Source organism: Myiozetetes cayanensis, unplaced genomic scaffold (assembly GCF_022539395.1).
Source record: "Myiozetetes cayanensis isolate MyiCay16 unplaced genomic scaffold, myiCay2020 scf15, whole genome shotgun sequence".
Taxonomy (NCBI): Eukaryota; Metazoa; Chordata; class Aves; order Passeriformes; family Tyrannidae; genus Myiozetetes; species Myiozetetes cayanensis.
The window spans coordinates 19746584-19765356 of record NW_026087159.1 but is presented as its reverse complement, the minus strand read 5'-3'; the positions used below and the strand labels follow the sequence as shown (position 1 = coordinate 19765356).

The following is an 18773-nucleotide window of genomic DNA, read 5'->3' as shown; positions in this document are numbered from 1 at the left end:
TTTCTGTTCTCAGTTGTAAATTAATAATAAATCTGGACACATTTTGTCAAAATTGGTTCATTTCCTCAGACCTTGGTTGAGCAGTTGAGGTCAGAGTGAAGTCCTGAGGAAAACAGATTTCATTTGAATTCAGCCATCCCTTTGTTAACCAAAATGAGTCCAGCCCGTGCAATTTAGCCCACAGTAGATTCCATGTGGCTGCTGACTGCAAAACCTCAGCACCACCACAACTTTTAAATTGCTCTTCCAGAATTTCAAGTCAATATTTTCAAAGTCACTCTCAGGATGAGAGGTGCATTCTGGCAACTAAAGAGACATCCACTTGACCTCCTCCCACACCTACATTTTATGCCCAAGTTCCTATCAAGTGAAGGCTGGTGGAAGCAGCACTATGGCTATTCCAGAAATGCAAAGGCCCACAGAAATGAAAACCTGAACTCAGCACAGAGTGACACTGAACAACAGGAACTGAAAAAGCTGTGACAGCTGCTGTACCTTTTAAATAAATCAATGCATGAATTATCTATGAGCCAGCACAGGTTTAGAGATCTTTACCAGGATGCTGTGCTACCTGTTAGACACGCTGTTTGTGACCAGGAAAACCAGCTACTGTTCCAGATCACAATTACCACACCAGCTGTAAAAAATCAGCTGGTTCCTGTAAAACAGAGCATGCCCTTAAATAATTTAAAAAAAAATAAATTCTTAAGGAGCATCATTAAAGTGATGTCTTAGAGCTTCAGTAACATTTGCATTGCTTCTGCTGTTTAATGGACCGGATTTGCCAACACCTGAGGCTTTTCAAAAGAGGATTTATATGAAACCATACCCATCAATAACTTTTTCAAATAGTGATACAAGCTGAGGGTTAAGTTCTCTCTTCTGATCCATCTGGATGCTCTCCAGCACACATTAATAACTCCAGCAGAGGAAACAGGCCAATGCTTTGTTGCTCACCATCCTGCAGAGTCTGAAGCAACAACCCTTTCAGGTAAAGGGCCAAACTCCACTGTTTCAACACGAGGAGCTGTGCTTCCAGAGAATATGGCCATGGCTTAAATGTCACAAAAGTCTGAGTGAACTAAGGCAGAAACAGATTTAGTAAGGTATAAGAAACATAATACCTTGTGCTTACGGAGGCTCCCTGGGCTGGTGGGTGTGGAGATCGGGGACTGCTTGGATTTGGGTGTGGACAGCTGACTGCTTGAGGTCCCGTTTGCTGACAGAAAACAAGACAGAAGCTAGAAATCAGACAAGCAAGGGGAAGATCTTCCTCCTTTGGGGAGATGGAAGGTCTCCAAACATTTAACAAAGAAACACTATAGTTTATTCATGTTAGGCAGGATAAAAAAGCCAAACAAATACCATGGCTATTAACCTAACTCAAGGCTTTCAGCTACTCAGGGTAATTGACTGCAAAATACAGTGGAATAGAAAATAAATAGAAGGAGCAGTATTTTACACAGCAAACATTCACCAAATTGATCCAAGATACACATCATCACAAAAACAGAAAGACAATTTCTGTGTTCTTAAACAGTTTAACGGCATGGGGAAACCAGAGGCTGAAGACATCCTGAATCCTAGACAAGAAATGTTAGATGATTGATTACAAATTGGACAAACAGCAGCCTGGAATGCCTTGGGTGTAGTAGCTTTGGGTGGGATTAAATGACCAAAGAGCCCTTCTGAAGCCTTGGTGGAAGCACAGGGTGACATGACAGGTCTCTGCTCTTCCTCTGCTGCCTGCACCAGAGAAGTGGGCATGGTCTATCAGGGAAGGAACAGGAGCAGTACATCAAGAAGCAATCCTTTGCAAAAATTTACAAAGATCAAAATCTGGGCTTCTGGGTTGATTTGTTTGTTCATGTTGCTTTGAAAAAAAAACCAACATACTACACATAGTTATTCTCAATTTAAAAAAAAATATTATTCATTTAAACAAAATGGCTTTTGGAATGACTGTCCATCGAGGCTTTCACAGGCCTGGGTTTTAGTCAAAAGTGAAGGGCATGAGTCTATGTCAGGGCAAGCTATTATGCATTTATTGGACTAAAAAGGAATCAAAGTAAATAGCATATTATGCAGAAAAAATGAAGGGAAACAAAATGGAATAAGGATAAATTGATTTTTTTTCCTACTGCTGATGTTCACTGGGGTAAGCTAATGTCTTTGATAATTGCCAGGTGTCACAATACCTATTTCCTAAGGACATGCTTACACACAGTGAATTTGGTCATTCATAGGTCAGGCATCAAGTCCAGGGATACAGATCCTCCTCTTACCAGGGGTTTAAACACAAAGCTCCATCAGCACAAGGAGCCTTACTCAAGGAGAGGGAATTCAGACTCATTCTGGCTGTGTCCAAGGATACTGTCCTTTCTGGCCTTTTCATTTTGCAATCCAAGCAGCAGCAGGCTGCTGGAGGCCTTATTAGCATTAAACTACATCTCCCAATCAAGTCTATGGAAAGTGACATTTCCAAAACCTACTCCAGATGTTTATATGTTCAGCACAAGCCACAAAACTGAACCTCAGATATTCTGATTGTCATTTCCTTAAATGGCTGTAGTGTTGCCAGCCCTCCAGCTAAACATACAAATCCCAGCCCTTAAGGAAAGGATTTTGAGTTGTGTTGATGTTTCACACAGAAAGTGAGCATGTCATACTCCAGGCTGGCTGTCCTGCCCTCAGAGTGCCCAGTATCTCTCTCTCTATATCATTTCTCTAACAACTGTACAGGCATGCACAGAGAAGGGGGGATGATTTCAGCACATGGGACTTAGGCTTTCAATTATAATAGCTGAATCTGCAAATGGGGTACTTAAAAATAAGTAAGTACAGCAAGTACTTGAGTGTCTGGAGGAGAATGAAGAAGTGTATAAAGTATCATACAGCAAGATTCTATATGGGTGTCATATTTTGAAGAGCAAAACCAGCACAACTCTTGCTTTAATGCCCAAGACAGGCTGATTCCTCTTCTCTGTTACCTTCTTGTGAGAAAGGAGGGGGGGGTAGCTCAGGTTTTTAGTATCACTGGCCCAAATGCAGAGGTCATTCAAGTGAGTTCAAATAAGTGTAGAGAAACATGTGATCTAAGCCTCAGAACAAAGGAGGAGCTGCCAGCACAGGACAGCAGCTCAGACTCACATATTCATGGTAATGTGGGTCCTCTGTCTTCATTTCTATGCATTTCCTCCTCTATTGGGGAGAGGAGGCTATTCATCACAGACAGCTTTATTTCCCATTGCAAATGCACCTCACTGAGGAAATGGATATTTCTTGAAAGGTGGTAGAAATAATGGTTTATAGATAATTGGGGAAGAGAGTGACCCTTCACCTCCCCATTCCACTCAGACCATTCTTTCTTGGTAGGGGGAAAAAAACTAGTTATGGAAACCCAGAGACTGCTACATGCCAGCCCCTGCACCGTGCTGTGACACCTCACTGTGCTCCAGTTCTGCAAAGTGAGCTGCCCTCCAGGCTGCTGGGGAAAAAAGTAGAGTTCTCTAACTATATACCATATAATGAAGGCAATTCAGTAAAGAAGAACTTGGATCTCTTTTATGTTTTATTTCACTAAGTGACTTTGTGTTTTCTATTAAAGAAAACATGGGATAGAATAGTTAGTAGTATCAGCTGTATTAGCTAGAATCCTTCTCCAATGCCTAAAAAGCCTCTTTATTTATTTCCAATTGTCACTGATCCTCCTAAGATGAAAAATGCCACCTAACAACTCTACAAATAACCAAAATTTCCCTTCCCCAAAGAGGAAGACTGGAAGAACAGCAAACAGTCAGTGTGCAGCAAATGGATGTAATTGCTGCAGGGAAGGATAGAAATTCCCTAATACAATGAGACTTTTAAGTGCTACAGCAGGGATATTAATATTTTATGAGCATCAACGAAAAAACAGATGTGACATCCAAATCAGAAATCGAATGAGATGGATGAATATCATTACAAATACAGTGCAATTCTGCAGCAGGAGCAACAATTAAGAAGGCCAGTTTAATTTTCTCTATGTCTGCTAATGAAGAATAGTGTTCATAAGCAAACTTGCCTGCATTTCTTTTGAACTGAAATGCAAAAAAATAACAAGAGGCAAAGAGCAGATCCCAGGTGGTGTATAATGCTGCTGCTCCACTAAAATCTGTTGATGACTTAGGATAGCTCAGGATCTCACCTACACTCAGCTATTGGGAACCATTCTTTATAAACAGTTTTTATTTGAATCTTTTGTTTGGTTTTTTTCCACCATGTTATTGTTTGTGTCTTATGTCTTATTTATGTCATTGTATTTGTTTTGCAACCCCAATCTACCTTAAAGGCTCTTTGTGCATATAACACACCCTTTAATTGCATGAGCACGTGCACTACGTTGTTTTCATAGGCTCCTTATCTCCTCCAGTGCACAAGGCAATTTGTACTTGAGAGAAATGAGGCTTGTCCAGTACATGAGAGGGACGAGGGAGAATAATCATGTCATGTTTGAGAAGCTATGAAAGATCCAGATAAGCTGAGTCCTCTGTCTCCGTCTCCCACAGGTATTTTAGGATCACAGAGTCACAGAATCTCATCCCAAGCCTCTGCCACGGGCAGGGACACTTTCCACTAGCCCAGGTTGCTCCAAGCCCCATCCAGCCTGGCCTTGAACACTTCCAGGGGTGGGGAAGCCACAGCTTCTCTGGGGAACCTGTGCCAGGGCCTGACCACCTTAATATCTTCCTAATATCTAAAACTACCCTCCTTCAGCTCAAAGCCATTCCCCCTTGTCCTATCACTCCATAGTCTTGTCAGAAGTCCCTCTTCAGCCTTCTTGTAGGACCCCTTTTAGCCAAAATTCCCACATGCAACTGTTCTGTGAGTGTTGCTCAGGCTTGCCTGGGTGACTGGGACTCTGGATCTGAATTTCCAGTGATGATGAGCACTGAGACCTGTCCACCTTTTGAATTCCCATTTCTATCAACAAACAGCACTGGAAAAAGCAGGGCCCAGGGATCACAGGCAGTGCTCAAAAAGCATGGAGATATCTATTTTTATCAATTTGTAAAATAAGGTTAATTTAATTTAACTCCTTGCTTTGATTGGGGTTCCCAGGATTCAGCAGATGAGTTCCTAGTTTGAGGAGCTCATGCTCACACACCACACAAGTGAGAGAAAGAACCATGAAATACATGGATAGGCTTGTCCCCAGGTCAGGGTTTGAAGCATGACTAAGAAATTAAAGAGAAGGAACAACCAGAACAAGGACAGCATAAAGCAAATGTAGAAATAGCAGCTCATTTAGTGAGCACAAGCCCTCCTGCACTCCAGGACAGAGGAGCCATGGGAAAAATAAAGGCTCCATTGTACTGGAAGAATTCAGATTGCACAGGCATCCCTCGCTCAGGCACCTCCAAACTTCCAAGCACTTGTCTCTGCAGTGCTGGTATCCTCTTCTCACCAGGTTTTGTGAGGGGATCTCTCCCTGGATGTGCACTGTGGACTGTCAGTGAGCAGAACATGCATAGCACAAGCGAGAGAACAAGCTGCTCTCTCTGGTGTGCAGTCCCAAAGACATCTGCTGCCTTTTTAACACATTCATATATAATGACCCCGGGGAGCCAGCTCTGCAGGCAGGACAGACTGACATTCTGTGTCTGTTTTGCTAATTGCTGCTGCCTTGTGAATATGCTTTTGTCCCTCTATCCAAACCTTCCCATTAGAGGACTGAGAAATTAAGGTCCTGCAGCAGTGCCTCAGAGCCCTGTTCATATTCTCCCTGAGCCAAATCCAGGCAAAACTGGGCAAAGACACTTTCAAATTTCAGTTCAGGTACCTGTGGCTCTCTCCTGCAAAAGACTGGTTTTAAAAATCATTAACTCTCCTATCACAGCACATGTTATAAAACTGAACCCTTGTTTGGTGTGTGAGTTATTGTAAGATACATTTTTATAACAAAGAAATAATGGCAAATGACATCATTATTTTCTGCCCTGTGTTTCTTCCCCAGAGCTTCAGCTCTGTCTTTTCCTTTGTTTGACTCCTTATTGGAGCAGTCTGTTAAAGAAATTTTGCCAAACTTCATGCTGATCCTATTCCATTTAAATCTCGTGGCCCATAGCAGCAGAACAGAGACTTCCCTCCTTATGCACAGTTTTCCTCTGTCATCTTAGGAAAGGGGTGGGTTTCACTGCTCTAAGCTATGTCTTTTAGCAAAGCTGACTCCATAGAAAGAAAAATCCAGGCTAGAAATACCACAGAAGCTTTGTATCTCCAATTTTGTGCTCTAAATTGGGATCCAATGTATTTGGGCCATCCCTGGCAAAGATCTTATTTTTTAACTGCACAAAGTCTGACAGGGACTCACAGGCTCCCTGAGAGACCTGATGCAGTAATCAAGTTACTTATAATTGAAAAGTATTCCTAATATCTGATGTGTATATCTCATATTAAAGATTAAATCAATGTCCTGTCCTATTCCTGACAGGCACACAGGAAAATTGATCCTTATCCTCTTTTCAATACTTCAGATGCATTTGGAGAGCGTTACATTGTCTCTTCTCAATTTTCCTTTTCTCTAACCTGGATCAGACCTTTTCCTTCAACTTTGGCTCCCAAAGCAGTTTACAGAGAAAATTTCTTCTGGGTTTTCTCTAGTTTCCCTGTATCTTTCTTGCATATTCAGACTGTACTGAAATACAACCACCCAAGCTGACCTAAGGCCAAATAGAGACACCAATCCCTTCCAAAGCTCAATTCACACCTGATATATGAGAAACTAGCTCAGTTTTCTTAGGTAACATTTGGGAGACAGAGAAAGGCACTTGGATACATTATTGAAAGAAGAGAAGTAAAATCCTGCTGTATTTTGCTCAGTGCACTTTACCTGAAGCAGCATGATGTGAGAGATGGGTGGAGGACATAGATGAAAGGCTGTCACAGCTCCAGTGCCAAAGAGATTGGAAAGTAAAGGATATATTGGAAGACCAGTGGGAACTGCTGGCAAAACAGCCAGGGCCTTCCAGTTAAACTGAACCAAGAGGTGAAAACAGTCCCATGATGGAGCAATCAACACAGAGTTGGAGGAATAGCTGGGTCAAACCAGAAATACACTGGCATTGCTGAGATGGTGTACATATATATATATATATACACACCTCTGAATCTGCATTGATATCAGTGCCCAGATATGTCACAAAGGCCTTAGAGACCTTGGTGGGGAAAAAGGGTACAGAAATCTGCTTAGAGAAGAACTGCAGAGAACAGAAACTAAAGGTTCTGGTGTGACAATTTATCTGTTATCACTATAGCAGAGTGAAAGACAGCAAAGATAAAAGGTATGAATGTGTAGGAGAAAAAATATATAGCTATATATATATATTTGAAGTAAAACTACTTTTAAACAGTTTCACATATTAAATGGGTGAGAATTCTGTGGGGGAAAAAAATGTCTGATAGTCTTCTACTAATCAGGCTTCATTCAGCATTCCTTGCCTTTTTAATGTGATAACACCAAAATCCACCTAAATGTAAATATTGATTCTTAAATGGTGTGCAAATCCACTTAATTTATTTCAAATTCAAGACAAGAATACTAAATTATATTCTTTTTTCTCTCTGTCCTGAGTAAACAAGCCTTCCATCTTCCAGTGCTGAAAGAGTTCAGTCTTTTTCATTCTTATTAAACAGGACAGGCTGCCATTTCTTCCTGTATTGAAATTACAGGAAAGTACGAAAGACCCTTGTCTGGATGGATTAAAGAAACCTGATTTGTCCTTCATTACTGGCCATAACTCCAGGAACTGGCTCTTGTTCAGCATTTCTGGTTATTTTAATCTCCCTCTGAAAAGCTCTGCTGACTGTGTTCATTAAACCTCATCAGATGACTCACCATTCTGTTCCTGTAAGTCACTCAATCAGTTAAAATCAGGAACACAATAGCTGACATTTCACATTAGATTATGTGTTCATGCAATAAAGTCTAGTTCTGGTGGTAATTAGTACCTGATGCTTACGGAGAAGGTTTAAATGCTGTTTCACAACTCATACACGAGCTGACTCACAGATCATTGAATGTTAGTTTGGGATTTTTTAAATCAACAACATAATTTCCACCATGCCTTCAACGTACCCACACAACTTTACCAGGTATTTGGGATTATAAAAGCTTTTTAGGTTATAGCAAACCTGAGTTTAAGAACAACCAACACTGGTATATTGAAGAAAAACTTTATGAATGCAAAATCCCCTTACAGAAAAATAACTTTTTAATTAGAGAGTCTTGGCTAGTGCCAACCAATTTCACACTGCCTCTTTAAGCAGCTAAAGAACCAACCAAGAAAAAACAACCCTAAAAAATTGAACTGCTTCCTGGGGAAAATCCTTCTGATTACCGTCAAGAGAATTTTATATCCAATAATCCAATGTCTACTGACAGCTGTTGTGTGGTGTTCCCATGAAATATGCTGTGTGTTAGCATGAGGGTGAAAAACAATTTCTGTTTTATATCACCTGGGTTAATACTGTGGGCCACTTGAATTCAAGATATGAAGCTCTCCTGGAATCCTGGTGTCCTTTTATTGTGATTTGGCTATTTTAGTGAAAGGCCATGCCTGGTTCTCTTTTGGAACAGAACAGGCAAACAGATGACACACTAGAGATTCACCGTGACTCTAGGAACTTTCCATGACTCTGAAAACTATCAGTTCCTGGAATTACTGATGTGCAGCCCAACCTTCAACTGATGGGCTCTGCAGCTCTCCAGGTGTGCCACACCACCAGTTCAGGGGCTGATGAAGGAGGAGGGAGGCTTTTCAAGCGGTACAAGCTGCGGCAGCAAATTCCCATTTTCCCTCTCTTTTATTACTGAGTGAACGTCTCAGGATCACATGAATAAACCCATCACCAGTTCTCCAGTTGCAAGATCACTGGTCTTCTTTAAATAATGGTTAGAAGGAGCCACTTCTGACCTGCACAATAATTACCATTAGCTTTGCACAGGAGGTTATTCTAAATCAGTCTGTATCTATAGGGAACATCTGGGAGCACTGTGGGCCTTGATTTCCTGCCTGTGAAATGGAAACCTCTTTTAAAATGCTATTAGGGAGGGAGGCTGTGAGACTGTGGGTGGCACAACCTCAAGCCACACAACTGCACTCAACCAACCAGAGAACTCCTTTCCAACATTTATTAAGTGCCCCTGCAGCACCAGCTCCCTGTTTTCCAAAAAAATACCAGGGCTTCCTGTGCCAACACGCAGAGTATGTGTCTTGAGCACAGTCAATATTCAGAGACACCAAGGAACAGTCACTCACCATCTTGATGGTTACCTGAATCGGCTGGAGACTTGCTGCGGCGCATGGGCGCTGGGCTCTTTGCGGAGCTCTTCTGAGGGGTGGGAGAGGACTTACTGCCCGTGGCAGCTGCAGGGCTCCCCTTCATCACCCGGCACTCTGGGGAAACACACAGCAACCCTGGTTATGCCCCTGCTGCCCTCGCTGCCCGTGGACAGCAGGTATGAAACAGCCCGGGGCAGCTCAGTGCTTTGTCGCCAAAGAACAAATATAAAGGGCAAGGGAAAAGCCTGATATCAGCACATTTTCTCTAGAGCAGAAAGGAGACTTTAAGCTTCTTCTGACTCAACAAGCTGCAGTTTTTCAGCTGCAGAAAGGAAAGAAGACAAAATGGGTCTACAAAACACATCCTCTGTCCTGGCCACTCATCCCTTTCAGAAAGGTTTGTATAAACAAGCCCAGCAGATTTATGTACTTGAAGACATGAGCAGATGAGAACCCCAACTGTGTTTTCTTGAAAAATAAATACGCCAGGAAGAGGAGAAAATGTAAACATGATCTACAGGGTCCTGCAGAAAGGAACTGAAATGCTAACAAACCCCTGTGTGTCCCAGGATTTCAGGCATGCCAAATCTTCAAAACCAGGGTTTATTTACACTGAGAGCTAACAGAAAAAGAACTTCCCACCCCTCAAGTTATTAACTTAACCCAGTTAAGAAGAAGACAATAAAAAGGGAATTTCCTTTTTGTCAAATGTTAACAGTTCTCACCTCATCTCCTACAACAGCTTGTGCTCACCAAGATGTGAAAATGTGCATTTTTTACAGATGTGAATTACATGTTCCTCATACAGACAGTTCCTAACAGAAAAGTTGAGTTTGGCTCTGCATGCGTGGCCTGCACTGAGGACCTTCTTGACTGGATTCCCCAATTGGAATCAACTAAGGCAGCACATACCAGATAAATAATTGGTCAACTGAAAACAAGCTGTCTGACCTAAATGTATGCGTTATTTAATTATATATCAGTATATCTATGAAAATGTAATTGCCTTAATTTTTTCCCCAGGCTTTCCTCATTCTCAGACACTCCAGAGTCTGTCTCTTCTCCTTCCAGATGGTTTGCAAGAGAGTTTGCTGTCGGGTCATGCAGTACAAGAATATAAGGAGAGGATGCCTTGTGCTCCAGGGATACTGCATGGCAATAATTAAGCCTACAATGAGTTTATTTTCTCCCCTGACAAATAATTTTGAAAATTGTAAACTGAGGACAGAATAATTTGTGAGTGTGCTGTTTTGGTTTTGGTTTTTCAAAAGTACTTGACTTCTCACATACAATGTCGTAGAAAGGCTTGTAGAGGTCCAACATTAATATAGCCCCAATTTTTTATACATGAAGAGCAGTATTGATGCTGGGGGGGTGGGGATATGCATGGAAGGTAGACTATCCCTCCTTGATACTGAAGAATATAGTGTTTGATGAGACACTGTGAAATAGCCAGCCACTGTGTTAACCTGCTGAGACAAAACATGAGGAAAAATCCTCTTCAGTCCCTGCAGAAGTTGTATTTTTCAAGGTTCTTGCATACTAACAAAAAACAGTGCACCATTTGGATCTTGGAGCACAACTCGCTGGCCTGGCCATAGGCACCAAATCTGTCAATCATATATCACATGGGTATCCCAGAAGCCAAGGGGGACTCAAAGGATGTCAGGCAGCTGTGTTCAGTCACCTGAATTACTCACTAAAAAAATATACATAAAAAGTAAAAATGTTTCATATTGCATCCTTGTAAGAACTTCCAAATTTATTTTCTTCCCAGGGGAGCAATTTCTTGAAAAGAACCCCAGCTTTGCATTTTCTAGCACAAAAAAGGCTGACTCTGAGGAATTCCTCCAGCTCAGCCCTTGGCAAGTGTCAGCACACCAAAAGCTATCACTGAGCATTTGCACATCTGGAAAAAAGGCTCTGAAGGTGGAGACCTGACTGTGCTGAAGTTGGTGTAAACAGGCCTCCAAACATCACCAGGGTGTGACATTTCCGTGGGCTGATCTTGAAACCAGTGGGTACAAACTGGACAGAGCAGTGTTATCTGGAAAGTGCTCAGCAGCAGGGATTAGAGGGTGGAAGCTGTGGTGGGCAGTCAGGAAGAAAAAGATGACATAATTCCCTCTTATGCTGTTCCTCATTTTGTTTCCTGATGTCCTGCCAGAGTGAACATAACAACCAGCAACCCTGGTGCGTGTCATCCAAACAGGCAAGGAAAAGTTCCCCGTGACAGAGGAGATTTTAGTAAGTGACACTCATCTGCAAAACCTTGGGATTTGCAGTTCTCCTTGCAGCATCTGACTCGTAACAAGGAAGGATGACGGGTGCATAATGCTGCTAACAGCTCCTCATCTGCTTCCTGAGAGCTGCAGGGCACCCCTGCTCCCCTCAAAACACCTCTGGGAGCTGCAGGTACTTGGTGCCTTCCCAACAGCAGGCTTGGCTTATTTGTGTGAGAGAAATCCAAGACGGAAAAGTGAGTAGTAACCAGGAGTGTAGGCAGAGAGCTGGGCTTCCCATCAAGTTGTTCTGCTAGGATTGCATCCAAACTGTTTTACAGCGTGGAACTCCCGCTGGAGCTGACTCAACTGCTGAGTGTTAAAAAAAATATGAAGCTCAGGTTACGGATTGCTTCCCCAGCCTGACACAGGCTTTATTCTCTGCCTACAGAGTCATGGCTGAACCTTGGAAAACTTTCTTTTAATTACCCAAGACCACCAAAATGGGTTCATCTGCAGTACACAGGTCAGAAGGACCAGCGTTGAATGAAATCAGGCTTGCAAAGGTATCATAAAAACTCAGTGTTTGAAGGTTAGAGGCTGCTTGACTTCCTGGCATACAGCAAAAGTTCTCTCTGGTCCTCAATAGCAAACCAGTTTGTAGCAGATTGGACAGTATGAGGCTCATGCTCCTTATGCAGGATACCTAGAACTTTGGGAAATGAACCTAAATGCTTGGAGGACATCTTTTAGAGTTTAAATGGTAAAAATGACATTAATTTCCTCTTGCTTCACTCACTGGCACCTGCAGGCAGTGTGTGCTGTTGGTGGATATGGTAGCCAGGTAAGGTGGGTGGTAAGTCCTACGAGCAAGCTCCGTATGTTCTGTGAAATTAAAGATTTCATGGCTTAATTGATCATAGAGCCCCAGACCTGGGCTTGCACTTGTAACAGGGACAAATAATGGTGCTGTCACAGTTGTGTCTGCCTCCAAAAGAAAATTATTGCCCTGCTTTTTGAATCAGCAGAAGAAAGCAGTGGAAATATGATTTTATTATTTTTTTTAACTGTTGCTTTTTCCCATTTTTTTAATGTTTACTTGTCTGCATAGGGAGGTTTAGTTCTCAGGGAAAATGTATCTCTCTGACTGTAACTGGAGAAAATTGAAAAATATACTTGCAGTAAATATCAAATGGAGTAGGAGTTAATTTATTCTGACTTGGGCTACCTCAGCCAGTATTTGCCTGATTATAATATCTGCTGACTGGATAAGTATCACAATAGGATGTTAAATTCCATGTACTGGGTCTTAAAAACCAGAACAGAAGCATGCAGCATTGTTATCTGATACAAGCAACTGAATGGAAATCAAATAAAACCACAGCGTGCGTTTGATGTTACCGCTTTCATCCAGAGAAAAGTCATCCTGTGCATAGCGGAATTTTTCTGGACCACAGGCGATAAACACATCATCATCCCCAAAGAAATCATGGAGACAGGTCACCTACAGAGAGAGAGCAAAGTCATTCATTTTAGTTTTAATTGGCAACATTCTGACGAGGCTCAGTTTTAATTTAAACAGAAGGGAGCTGCCTCTCTGCTCTTCTCCCCCCACCCCATGATAATTTAGTCCTACTTTCCATAAGGCTGGTGCCCATCTGGGCAAGTCAAGTGTAGCAGTGTAATTCAAAGAAAAAAACCTCAAACAACTACCTTGCACATTCTAGGGGGGGATGGCATTTCCCATCCAACCAGGAGCTGACAGAATACATCAATCACCCTAATGAACGACACAGCTACTTCTAAAATAAGAAGCAGAGGTTCTCTCCCTGCCACATGCACAGTGCTATGACACCACTGCCCATGCTGGGGAGCATCTTAACACCAACAGAGCCTAAAAGCTCAAAGAACCATTTAGAAGGCAAAAAGCTACCAGGCACAGCACAGGTGCAGAGATGTGACTGCTCCTAAGCGATCCTGATGATAAATTTTAAAGTCAAGAGGTTTATCTGTGCTATTGACGGAGGGACCCAAAGTTTGACTGGACATCTTTCCCACACAGGCACCACTTAAATGCACAGATTTACTCCAGATGTTGTGCCAGCTCCTCCCTGCTTTTACCACCCAGACACGGGATGATAAAGCACCGTCCCTCAGTGCAGAGCTGCTCATCCCACAGAAGGCTGAGATGCGGGGAAGGTGCTTACTGGGTGGGAAAGGAACAAGGGGCCAGGGAGGGGAGTTTGCAGCAGCTGCGAGTGTGGGAGCTTTGCCCTTGAACAGCTCAGTGGGAAAAGGAAAAGCAGTCGCTTTCAGCCACCTAAAACTACAACCCCTCTCTGGAGACACCACAGGAGCAGGATGTAGAAAACTCTTTGAGGTAAACAGAAGACAAAGTCACGCCAGCCAGGGGCTCTGAGTGCCTTGCTCTCCTTTTTTGCCATCCTAAATACAAGGAAATTTTGTCTTGCAGTATCTGAAGCTCCAGACTGTGACTTGCCTTACAGCATCAAACAGAAGCAAAGCACAAGATGTGTGAGCTTCAGATCCACTGATTGAATCAGAGAACTGATATCTGGGAGTTCAGGAATCTGAAAATGCAGGCAGGTTGTGGGCAGCATTCCAGCAGGAGAAAAGTATAAGATGCCATCCTGCTGGGAGTTAATCCCCATATTCAGCTGGCAGAGATCTGCAGTTCTCCCTGCTGCTCTACAGATGATGGACTTGTTTTAGCAATATTTAACAATATCCAGACATCCCAGCCATATACTGGGATGACCAAGTATCGTGTCAGGAGGAGCAGAAACGTTCATCTGCAAACACTCCAGCATCAGCCAGCCTGGTACGACACACCAGCCACACATCTGAACACCAGGCAGAGCCTAAGGTGGTTTTTTTAAGTTCCATTTCGTCAGGAAATCATTTCAAGTGACCACACTTGACTTGGCACTGACATTTATAATGGAGGTATGAGGCTGATGCTGATGCCCAGTGTTTTACCATGCCTGGGGTCTCTACAGAGGGTGGATGCCCTGCAAGGGACTGGAGAGAGTGCTGGAGATAACTGGGGGAAACTTACTGCAGGCAGAGCTGAATTTCTGTATCTACTGATCTCTTCGAGCTGGACTGTGAAAAGTTAATTTCAAGCTCTAATAAATCAACTATAAAGGAGGCTTTTGGCTATCTTAATAAGGCTTAGTATTTCACACTGGTTAATATAATGTATAATTAAAGCACTGCCTATGAGTGCCAGCACTGGTTACAATGCCAAATATTAGTGAAAAGCTTGCTTTTCACATCTCCATGACTTTCAGAATGGAGCAAGCTGAAATCTGCTATGGCTTTGGTCAGAGTTAAAATTTTCTTTGCTAACTTCAGTGAATTCCTATTTCTGTTTGTCTCAAATTAGATTGGAAATAGTTAATAGTTAATCCCTAGAGAATTCTCCCAAAGAAAAGATGACATTTTAAACCAGCACTTGGTATTACAGTTCTCCCCCTGAGGATGAGTGGCACTGATTCATTTGCAAATAATTGGGTTTGGCTCAATACACAAGTTCCCATCTGAATGCTAAGCACTGTAGTTATGCCACAGAAAGGCCCTCGTGGGCTCCTGAGCTCACCCTTCAGTACAGAAACCAACACAGTGCAAAGCTGAATCACAACATAAGGATTCAAAAATTTTCCAGCCTTTTACATGAAATCAGGAAGAACCCACTGGTGCATTGCTTTGGTTGTCTCCAGGTCATAAGTTGAAGTGTGTATTTTGTCCTTGTCTCCCCAAAACCATCACAAGCAAAAAGAAAGTCCAGGCCGTCACAAAAACCTTCAGATCAAGGCTCCAAACATAATGGAAAACTCCCAACACACATAAGGACAGAAAGATGATTGCATATCAAGCAGAGATACTTGCAATTAATTTTGCCACTGTTCTTTCAGGTAGCAGGTGTGTTATAGTCATCAACAGCTGGTTGGATGAGCACTGGAGGCTGCTAATGAGTTAGATAATCTACTTGTTGAGCTCCTAATACTCAGGAAACAATAACTTCTGCATCTGCTTTATTTGTTCCCCTTTTGTTTCCTGCTGTAACTTCCACTATTAAGAACTCACCACAACATAGCAGAAAAGACAGCCAAAACCCAACCCCACTTTCCTTAAATAGTGCAAAACATTGCAAAATTCAGAAACAACTGCACGTATTATGCAGTGGTAGCTGCACTGCACGTGTTCACCATGTGTGTGGTATTTTCTATTTACCTTTTGTTTATTAAATCCCAATCCCTGATCATCACTGTGTGTCCCTGAAACACGTTCCATATGGATTGGTGTCCACAAGAAGCCACCAGAGTAAACTTTGTGAAAACATGTGACTTAACTGCTGGATCTGACGGCACCAGAGCCAGACTGTCCAAGGGGTGCACAGGAAACCAAAACCACCAGGAGAAGGGCCCAGATATGCTCATCCCTGAAAGTCACAAAGAGCTGGGACCATGGGCTGCTCTGCTGGGATAACAGGTTTGAGACCTTATTAGCCAGTATGGAACATTTAAGGGTTGTTCTTGACGAGCAAGGCAAAATCTCTACCTGCATTAATTTTTGCAGAGGTTTTTAGTGACTCCCAAATAACGTTGTAAGTCTTCTCTCCATTCATCAGAAGTCTTTTCTCTGATGTTTTCTATTTATCATTCATAAATAAATAAAAATAGTACAAGTCTCCCCCCAAGCAGCCTGGGCTTTTTGAAAGTCTGTATTCTGCTTTAACTTACTCTAATCTACTATTCTAATTATATCAGTTAATTCACCTGGAACACCATGAAAACCCTGAAAGAAAGTTCACATCAGCAAAAGATCTACCCCAGATGATGACCTGAAAATCACTGTTTTAAAGTGCTGCATTTTACTTTTAGCTATAAATTTATCAAAGCACAAGACAAAACCTGGTAGTAGCCAGCTAGTGCAAGGACCAGTTCTGCTCCCTGGAAATGGTGAATTTTTTGGTGACTGCTATCATGCACCCTTCAACAATGACACCAGAAATCAGCAATATAGGAAAAATTTTTTTCTTTTTCCATTTTCAAGTCCACAAGCTTTTTTTTTTTTATTTATAACAAAAATTAAACTTGTGTATAGCACTACAGTAGACAAAATAAATAGCATTGATTTTCAAGCAGGCCTTTGTTTAAAGGAGGATAATGTTTAATTTGAAACTCAGGATTCAAAGAACAATATTGATTTAGAAAGGATCATCCTGCATGAAATGTTTGCTCTCCAGTTCCTGTAGCTTAAGCAATACCAATGAAGGAAATTATTTCTTCACACTCCAGTCAATAAGGCACAAATTTATTTCTTACTAAGTCATTATTTCTAATAGAGTTGATGGTAACATTTTCCTTTGTGCCAAGGTTTGATCTTTTTACAAAACTTTATAATATATATCTTGGAATAAATAGAAATTGGTAGAGATTAACGGAGATTTGAGGGAGTACAAAACTGTTTGCAATTCCTTAGGTTTTCATTAAGTGTGGTTTCTTTCCTTGTTAAATGAAATCCTTCTTTGCTTATATTAGAAAAACCTTCCCTGAGAGGACAATGTAGCTCAGATTTCCAAGAGGGGATTTCTGCAGTGACAGTCCATTAGTGTCTGCTGCAGCAATTTTAATTGCAGAAAGGAAAGTACAGCCTTGTGAGAGCTGCTGAGCTGCCTTCCTCATTTTAATACAGCACTTGTAGAACTAAGCATTTTCCAGGATTTTGACAAAATGGAGCTCGCCTGACACATATCTCTGGATGTGAGCTCACAGTGTGCTGAAATATCTGTGATATTCTGAGCTCACCTGGAAGAAGAGCAGTAAGATCCAGGATCTACCCCAGCACAGCTCTGAGTAACTGGCTGTTTCTACCATCCTCCAGGAGGCAGCAGCAGTATTTAGAAACTGTAATTTGTTAATAAAATAATTAAAATAATTAGAAATAAACCACCTGAAGACTTAAGCCTCCGTCTAAATCAGCCACCAGCGCAGAACCTCCTGTGCTTTGAAGGCGTGTTTGGATTACCCAGCTCGTTTTGTTCCCTTTCACCACCTGCAGAAGGGCATTCCCACAAGGGTGAGCTGGACTGCCTTCTTCACCTTTCTGACAAATGTCTTTATCAGTTCAGAAAATATATCCTGTTTTTAGCTCTCTGCCTTAGTCCTAATGACTTTGGGAACCGTTGTCTCTGCAATATCTCTCCCCTTTAAGAATTCAGACAGCACAGCTGGAAGTGATACCGGTGGCATTATAGTCCCTAAGTTTCTGCAAATGTAATGGTTATGGTCAGAGAAAACAGAGATCCACGTCCATGCTTGAAATCATCATACTTCTTCAGCCTCTAGGCTTCCAGAGGTCAGAACAGTGGGAAAACTGTCTTCAGAAGTAGCTTTGGAAAAGACCATAGAAGGCAATTTGCACGCCATACACATATAAAGCCTGTAAGAACAGGACTGAATTTAGACCCACTCTTATTTTTTTTTTTCTAAGTTGCTTTGATAAATACCTTAAAATTGAACACATCCAACCATCTGTTAGCTAAAGACAATTAATGTATCTTAGGTGCCTGCTCCTGTCCTTTCTCTCTCAGCACAAGGTGCTAGACAGAGTTGAGGAAGTCAGGCCAGCAGCTGGGCAGATACCAAGGGTTAACTGAGCTGAGAATGTATCTAAAATCTGTTTAAGCTCTGTTTTAACTCAAACCAGAAATCTGATGGACTTATTTATACTCCAACACCTGTACTCCAAGCCACATTGGCAATGGTGTGTTTATTTCAGGTCTGAGAAGCCAAAAATCCTAAATCACAAAGGCATGTTTTATGATGTCTCAGCTGAGTGTTTGCAATCAATAGAGCACTGTGCAGAAACACAACACACAGATCTGTCCACGGGAGGATTCAGCAAGGTCACACATCAGTGTGAATATGGGAATTAATGAACATGGGGACTAAGCTCTTCACCACACATCCAGAAAGAGAAAGATTTCAGAAGACAAAAGGGTTAAGGGGATATGATGGAAAATAAATATGTTGATATTGGAATGCACAGCACTTAATACATTTTTCCTTTTAATAGTCTGAAGACTGCATGCCCAAAGCAGAGACTGAATTGATTTACATTATATTAGATTCTGGTTTCCTGGACTTAAAAATAAGAGATGTTTGGATTCAATTATTTCTTTAAAGTATGCACACACCCA

At 41.9% G+C, this 18773-nt stretch overlaps 1 protein-coding gene across 6 annotated transcripts in view; it reads right to left on the bottom strand.

Annotated features, from left to right (window-relative positions):
- DCX (doublecortin) overlaps positions 1–18773 on the bottom strand; it is an 81151-nt gene that overhangs the window by 13160 nt on the left and 49218 nt on the right. For 2 of the 6 annotated variants that reach the window (XM_050310398.1, XM_050310399.1), the window contains 3 exons: positions 12947–13049; positions 9300–9437; positions 1122–1219 (listed from right to left, as the gene is read on the bottom strand). In XM_050310398.1, coding sequence (XP_050166355.1) covers positions 1122–1219; positions 9300–9437; positions 12947–13049 — 339 coding nt within the window. The remainder of the gene's footprint in view (positions 1–1121; positions 1220–9299; positions 9438–12946; positions 13050–18773) is intronic. The other 4 variants (XM_050310402.1, XM_050310403.1, XM_050310400.1 and 1 more) reach the window with 3 other exon arrangements.